Raw genomic sequence first — 7,936 nt, forward strand, 5'->3', positions numbered from 1 at the left:
TCTTCACTTTTGAATGGGATTTAAAATAAATATACTTTTCCATTTGGAGCTCCAAATGGAAACACTGTTTTTTGGGTTTTTTAAACTGCGTTTGAAATATCCAGCTATTATTTAACTATTAATTAATCAGAGTTAGCCAGGCTAACTCTGATTATAACATCATTTAGAGTTATTACCGTGGGACTCGGGGGGTGGGGGGTTAAATGTTTACTGAGGCGGCATTAGCTATAAAAAGCGTGGGATTCACTGAGTTAGGGAATGTGTTTTGCAACTTCAGTTCTGTAATGTCTGTGCCACGGCGGGGTCCGTGAACGCAGCCTTCGCTCTCCTGAGGCCTTACATAATAAATTATGAGGCCACGCCCCCTCGCTCAGCCACCAAAAAGGACTGCTGTCGCTCCACACTTTGAGTTTGCAACCAGACAACGGGGAAGCGCAACAGCAAGTTTAAACTTTCTGCGCAACACATAGAGGCTTACCGAACCGACTCCCAGAAGAACCTCCGAACTTGCGGAAATGATTTTCAACAAGTTGAAAAAGTTCCTGGTGGTGTTTGACTCGCCGGAGCTGGACTGCGCCCCGGTGTTCAGCAGCGGGGACGTGGTGTCCGGACGGGTCGTGCTGGAGCTGTTCGGCGAGACCAAAGTGGAGTCCCTGAAGCTGCACGCGGAGGGGTTCGCCAAGGTGCACTGGACCGAGTCCCGGTCCGCCGGCTCCAGCACGGCGTACACCCAGAACTACAGCGACGAGGTGGAGTACCTGAACCGGAGAGAGGTGCTGCTGCAGGCAGGTCAGTCCGCTGCTGAGGGATGCGTTTGGGAGCACCGCGCCGCTTGTTGTTCTGCAAACTGGGTCAGAAACAAACTCAAAAAACAGTTTATGTCTTTATAAATCAGATCGATGTTGCGTTTCCTTTTTTATTTTTTATTTTTGCATAAAGTTGAGGAACTCTTGCTGCATTCTGGTTTAGTGAGAGAGAGCGCAGCTGCCTCCTCATTGTGAAAACATCTGCTGGAGCAGCCTGTCTTGTTTTCTGCTGCAGAACGGGGGACCCTCAGGTTTTCTTTCATTCAGCACAAAGCTGTTTAGGTTTAAAGGGCACACCAGGAAGTTGGCACTGCAGCTGAACTTTGTCCTGCAGAAACCTGCTTACACTTTGTCATCTTAATCTTAATTTATTGGGCTTATTTTTAATCCGTTTGACTTTTGAAAGTTGCAAAAAGTGATGATGAAAGAAATGGGGGTGGAGGGAAAAACATCTGGTCTACTGAATCTAAACACACGCGTTCTTGTACCTGTTCTGCAAGACTACAGTGGTTGAAATGGGCTTCATCACGTAGCTTGAGGCAGAACCGCCCCCTCAGAGCAAAAACAGAAACCATGTGATTTGAAAGAAAAGCAGAGAGCCTCACCAAACTGAATTTACTGCTTTAGCCAAGCCAACTTTATTTGTAGACTCTTTTATTAAAATAGTAACGGCTTTATTCTCTCCTGTGTAAAAGAAGAGAAGTCTGAACGTGTTTTTCTGCGTCTCCTCAGATAACGGCGAGCTGACGGTCCTTCCTGCCGGCAGACACGAATTCCCGTTCAGCTTCCAGCTGCCGGAGGAGACGCTCGTCACCTCCTTCGAGGGGAAGCATGGCAGCATCCGCTACTGGGTCAAAGTGAAGCTGCACAGGCCGTGGTGTCCCGTCAGGAAGATCAAGAAGGAGTTCACAGTCATCGAGCCCATCGACATCAACACGCCAAGCCTGCTGGTGAGAAGCTGGGACGCACGTTCAATACCATATCTGACGTTTAGCATCAGCTGATTCAATACAGGGTTGTATTATCAGCCTGGCGGGCCACCAGGCTTTACACAACCCCTCCAGGCTAAACATTGATTTTTTATTTTTGCATTTTTTTAAGACTTTACAGTTGGAGTTTAGGTATTGTTAATGATGTTTTCCAATACCACATAATTCACCAGTGATATTTTCAGATTTCCTGTCAACTTTAATCATTTTTTAACCCACAAACACACCTGATGACTGGCCTAGCGCCCCCTATAGCCAGGCTTAGTAAGTTTTTCTGGGCTAAATCCAGTAAATGTACTAAATTATACATTAATGTAAGAACTCTGCACCAGTACATCACACTTTAAAACACCAGTAGCTCCACAAGCTTGTGTAAAAACAACTCAACTTTAATTTGTTCAATCTGTGCAGCATGTAGAATAACATCCAATGTAAAATAATCTGACCAAAGCAAAAGGCAACAAACCTTCTTTCAAATGGTTCAGAAAGTGATGTTAGGATTGTAAAGTATAGAATTAGACTGAATAGATCGGCTATTATGGATCGAACACATTGACACGATACCCGATCCAAATTTTTTTTGTCAATATTGGACCGATATTGATTTTGGTGCATCTCTGTTTTTAATTCTGATCCTCATGGATTTTCAAACTCTTTCTTACTGGTTTTTGTTTGTCTTCAGGCTCCTCAGGCGGGGACGAAGGACAAGCTGGCGCGGACGTGGTACCGTAACTTTGGACAGGTGTCCGTAACCGCAAAGATCGACCGCAAAGGTTACACTCCAGGTAAGAAGACCCTCCATAAATGTGACGCCTAGCAACCCGACGGCGGCTGCAGGTTCTAACAAGCCCCGCCCCCCCGCCGCAGGTGAGGTCATACCTGTGTTTGCCGAGTTCGACAACGCCACGTCCAGGTCCATCGTGCCCAAAGCCTTCATCATCCAGACGCAGACGTTCATCGCACGCGGCACAATGAAGCAGAAGCGCTCGGTGGTGGCGACGCTGTGTGGCGACATGGTGAGCTCCAGAACCCGGGAGACCTGGCACGGTCGGGCCATCAAGATCCCGCCGGTGGGGCCGTCCATCCAGCAGTGCCGCATCATCAAGGTGGAGTACATGCTGAAGGTGAGTCCAGGCTGATCTTCGTCCGTCACAACAAGCAGGCCTGTCGAAATAAATCAATAAATCGCATGATTAATTAAAACAAGACCAATGATTTCCGCTTTTCTCTCTTTTTCTGCCAAAAACTGGATGACAAAAATCTGATTTGTTTACAGAGAAGTCATAATTCATTTTATTTGTTGTTTTTATTTATTTTGAACTAATCAACAGTTTAAAATGTTGGTTATAATTTGAAGTTTGTTGAGTTTGATAATATCTTTGCCATTACAATTATATTACCTGAGAAAGTAATGTAATCAATAGTTAGCCAACAGGCAATATTAGACATTAAAAACAATTTCAAAAAGGTGATAAATCATGATACATTTTGCACAATATTCAATAAACGATACGATAAATTCTCACCTATGCAAGTTTACCATCTCAAAGACTAATGAGCTTAAATATCAAAAATAAAATACAGCAACCAAAAACCATAAATAAAAAGGATTATTAACTCTAAGCTATAAATATTAACCACCGGAATGAAAATCATCAAACTTATTTTCATTTATGATGCGATTAGTTGATTAATTGCGTATTGTGACGGGTTTATTCACACACATACGTCTCCATTTAAGTGCTAACTCTTTGTTTTCCTTCTCCAAGGTTTGCGTCGACGTTCCGGGAACTTCCAAGCTGTGCTTGGAGCTGCCGCTCGTCATCGGCACCATCCCGCTGCATCCCTTCGGCAGCCGCACGTCCAGCATCAGCAGCCACTACAGCGTCAACCTGGAGTGGCTGCGCATGGCCATCCCGGAGCAGCCTGAGCGTGAGTTTCCCTTCAGCGACCCGAACCGGAAGCTCTGCCAGCTTGAGTCGGGTCGGTCGGATAACCGAGTCTGTTTCCCCCGCAGCTCCTCCAGAGTACAGCTCTGTGGTGACGGAGGAGGAGGCGGAGCAGCGGAACGACGGCGTCGCCCCGCCGCCGGCTGAAGACCTGAGCGGCATCATGGAGCGGCCGCTCATGGCTTTCCTTCAGGAGTTTCGCTTCCGACCTCCGCCGGTCTACAGCGAGGTGAGCGACTCCAGAGAGAAAACGGTTTATTACATAAAACGAAGAAAAAACATTAATAATGTATCTAGGGAGCTAGCTGGATAGCTGTTTAAATAAAATCAAAATATAACTGTAGTTTGTCAATAATTCAGTTCTGTCAGGAGAACGTTCCTTTTTCCTTCCACTAAACTTCCCATAAGTTGTTTATAGATCCAAAAGGGAAATTGAATTAAACATGCTTCAACATGTAAACAACAATGTTAAAATTAACTTGGGTGAAGCACAAACTGCACAGAAGTTACTTTCATTAAGTTAAAAAGATTAAATTTAAAAAGACTTTATAGATCCAAAAGAGAAATTAATAGAAGATGTTTGGCAAACAGTCGATTTGGGCTGGAAGGAATTCCAGTAGAAGTCAGTCATCAATCGACTTTAAAGAAGCCTCTGACTGAAGACACTCCATCTTTCTCTTTCTTTTGAGAAAATCTGAATTCAAACTGTGTGTGGCTGAATCTTGCTTATCTAACGCTGCTCTGTTCTTCTTCTGGTGTCCAGATCGACCCGAACCCTCAACCCCCCCACATGCGACCGCGCTGCATGACGTGTTGAACCACGAGCCCCGCCTGAGCGACGAGCTGCGTTACTAGCAAAACGAATCGAGAGATTTGTCTTCTTCTGGATCTAATCCTCATTGCTGAACGAGCGCCTGGACCGCAGAGCCGGACTGCAGCGCCACCCGGAGGAGGAGGAGCTCACAGGAACTGAAAAGCTGGCAGACACAAACGGTTCTGCCGACACGGGGAAACGGCTTCTCTGCACCAGTTCCTGTCCTTCACAAGTGATTTGTTTTTCCAAAACTGTTCCTGCAATTTTTCCGTCTCTCGGAGACGAAGCGCCTCCCAGTCGACGATTCCCCTCTTTTCGTGAGACGTGAGGAGTTTGGGACTTGTTGGGCGTTTCAGGATCACTTGGTATTTATCAGGCAGTCTTTTTCTGAGCCAACTGTCGACTCAGTTTGTAACTTTGCCGTTTCCTGGCAGCAGGCAGACGCCAACCCGCATTGCTGCGCGTTGTTACTGGACAGCTGCGTCTGTTACGTGATGTACCTACAGGTGTGAAGGTGGAGCAGAGGATGAGATGCGTTTGTTCTTGAATGCATGCCGCTGAAGACGTGCAGAAAGGAAACGTGCGCCTGAATGATCTGCATGAGCGTTTTAGAGGCGTTCTCCTCTCAGAGCTGGAGAAACCTGAGAGAAAAAACTAAATGGTTGAAATCAGAGAGCAGTTTTTGTGTGGAAAACACTGGAGTGTTTTGGTTTAAGCAGAATGGCAACAGGAAGGATGTTGCATTGTTTTGTTTTTTTTGCGATAAGCAGCGGCGGCGGCCTCGGAGTCATGCGGACCGAGCCATTCGGTGCTGAGAGGTCGGCCGGTGAAAGCTGCAGACGCCACTGAAGCATTCCACTAACCTGACTGACTTTGAGGATTTTTTAATCTTCCTCAACTTCCAAAAAAGTCAGTTTGTATGAGTTCAGGGTCAAATGTGCAAAGTTGGGGCACACTAAAGGAAAAATGTATTTTTATACAAAATGTTTTGTCAACTTTTTCTATTTGTTTTTCCTAATAAAACATTTAAATAATATCTGCCTTCAGTGCTTCTTTAAATACAGTTTTAGTTTCTTTACATAATTGAAAAGTTGGTAATTCAGTTCAATTTGGAAAATTATACTTTTTCCTTCCACTGAACTTTCCATAGATATGTTAAAATGCAGCACTAAGTCAGAACTAGTGGCTTTTGTAAACCACAAACTGAACTTTCTAATTCTTGAGTAAAGTTCAAAATTATTCATACCCCTGTCAGATTCAGATTTGAAGTTGCTTCAATTCAATCACAAAGATTCGATTTAAAAAAGGAAAATTAAAAGTTGTAATTCACATTATTCTTGTATTTTCAGTTACTGCGCAGTAGCAGTCAGTCTTGCAGTGAATTTTAAAAAGGCTCTGACTGAAGACACTTGCATAAAGACCGTTATGTAACAACTTGAAATCTGGCCAGCAGAGATTACATTTCACAGCATCGTAGACTGGATAACATCAGCTGCTGCTAATCCACTGCGTTGCTTTTGCCGCTCCTCTTTGGATCGCAGGCAGACGTTAAAGTCTGGAATATGATTTCTGTCCTTTATAACTGACAGAAGAAAAGGTTTTGACCTCATCCTGTTTTCTCTGCTCTTTTCTCCTCTACATCCATCAAGCCTCCATTTTAACTCCTGTGGGGTTTCGGGGTCGTAGGTCACGTGTTATTTAAGCTTTGAGATTCTGATCAGCTTTTTCTGGTTGTAAAAAATCAAGCAAAAAAAAAAACAAAACCTTGTTGCCGAGGTTACACATCATCACCACTGACTAAAACTAGAAGTGTAATGCAGGGGTGTCAAACTCATTTTCATTTGGGCCAACCTGCTTGAGTTTGACACATGAAGAAAGAGCAAAAGAAAAAATTTCTACCACACTTTTTCCTTCCACTCAACTTTCCACTAATATATTTGTAGAAATGCAGACGGATACGCCATGGTCGACTCTGCAGTTTACTGGAAGAACAAGCTGCGCTCTTGATTAAAATAACGATAATTACAGACCAAAACTAACGTGGTGACAGTTTAAATGTGTATTGTTTCTTTATAAAGCAGCTGTTTGGGTTTTTTCCAGGATCTTCTTGTTCAGTTCTTAGTTTGGTCACATGGATAAATTCAGCAGGAATCCAGCCGTGTTTTGGCTCGTGTAAGAATGCAGGAATGAATAAACTACCGAGTGAATTACAGCATGAAAAACTCCCACACTGAGTCCAAAACACAATGAGAAAATGTTTCACAAACAGAGGCGAAGAAGGATGACAGCCTGGATAAAACATCAAGCTTCAACACTTTGATACATGGAAATTTATAGATTCCAATAATTTTGATTATTATGAAAATCAAAACTTTAATTTCTCTCAAAATGCATTAATTAAAAGTTAAATATAATAATAAAAATGGATTTTAATACTTGAGGAAGAATGTAACAAAAAGGTAATGATTTCTAATCGTGGTGTTGTATCCAGGCATAATAAAGGAAAGTTAAGTGGACGAAAAAACTTTGGTATAATAACTAGCGGCTCCATCTGAATGCCGGCCCAAGGCATCGCAAGTTAAGTTTCACAGCCAGATTATTTCACTTGTATTAGTATCTATTTTGAATAATTTTCTTAAAACAAGCTCCAATATTTTGCTGAAAAGTTACTTGTAAGTTAGTTTCATCTTATTTAAGCGAATTAAGATATTTACAGTAGAAACTAGACAGAAATACTTGCTAAGATTTTGTGTTTTTGCAGAGAGAGCACCATAATCCTCAATCTAAGAGAATAAAAACAAACCTGAAATGTAAGAGTTAGTGTTTACTGAATTTATTTAATTTACAAGTTTCAGTTTCTGGATTAAATTCATGAAAACAAAATTAAATATCTTCAGATCTGTTTTGTAGTTTTACGCTGTTAGAAATAATTAACATTTACATGTTTCAGTTTTTGTACGACATAAAATGAGATTTTTTTAAAGCAGGAACCGATGGTGAGTTTATAATTTCCTCTCTGAAGCTTCAGCTGGTAGAAACAAAGTCTGAGATCGGACCGGGACGTAAATTCTGATCTGGTTCTGACGTTTGTGGCTCTGACTCCCAGCAGCCCTCAGGGTTTTTACGGCACTCCTCGCACGGTTTCATGGGTGACTCAGAGTTTATGGAAAATGGTTCGTTTACAGGAACAGGAGCAGGAGTTTGGATTTCAGGCCTTCGGGTCAAACAGACGATCACGACGTTGTGCAACAGAACCAAACAAACCGACCGAACCTTTCCGTGTCGCAAACACGGGACCAAATATTTCTGGTTCCACTCTGAGCCTTTCATGCCGGGTTGGTTTGTTTTGTGGGTTTTTATTCCTTTCACAGAGCTTTG

The 7,936-nt window shown here is 42.9% G+C and overlaps 1 protein-coding gene across 1 annotated transcript; it reads left to right on the top strand.

Annotated features, from left to right (window-relative positions):
• Positions 1-203: 203 nt before the first annotated feature.
• Positions 204-5,592, top strand: arrdc2 (arrestin domain containing 2). The gene is made up of 7 exons (XM_007560519.2): positions 204-789; positions 1,539-1,756; positions 2,478-2,580; positions 2,663-2,919; positions 3,565-3,727; positions 3,813-3,973; positions 4,508-5,592. The coding sequence occupies exons 1-7, from the start codon at positions 516-518 to the stop codon at positions 4,559-4,561; spliced, it is 1,230 nt and encodes a 409-aa protein (XP_007560581.1). The 5' UTR covers positions 204-515; the 3' UTR covers positions 4,562-5,592.
• Positions 5,593-7,936: the final 2,344 nt, after the last annotated feature.

This window comes from Poecilia formosa, unplaced genomic scaffold, assembly GCF_000485575.1.
Source record: "Poecilia formosa unplaced genomic scaffold, Poecilia_formosa-5.1.2 Scaffold116, whole genome shotgun sequence".
In the NCBI taxonomy this organism is placed as follows: domain Eukaryota; kingdom Metazoa; phylum Chordata; class Actinopteri; order Cyprinodontiformes; family Poeciliidae; genus Poecilia; species Poecilia formosa.

Coding starts and splice junctions, on each gene's coding strand:
- arrdc2 (XM_007560519.2), top strand. CDS start 516: ATGATTTTCAACAAGTTGAAAAAGTTCCTGGTGGTGTTTGACTCGCCG. Junction 2,920..3,564: donor AGGTGGAGTACATGCTGAAG/GTGAGTCCAGGC, acceptor TCCTTCTCCAAG/GTTTGCGTCGACGTTCCGGG. Junction 3,728..3,812: donor CATCCCGGAGCAGCCTGAGC/GTGAGTTTCCCT, acceptor TTTCCCCCGCAG/CTCCTCCAGAGTACAGCTCT.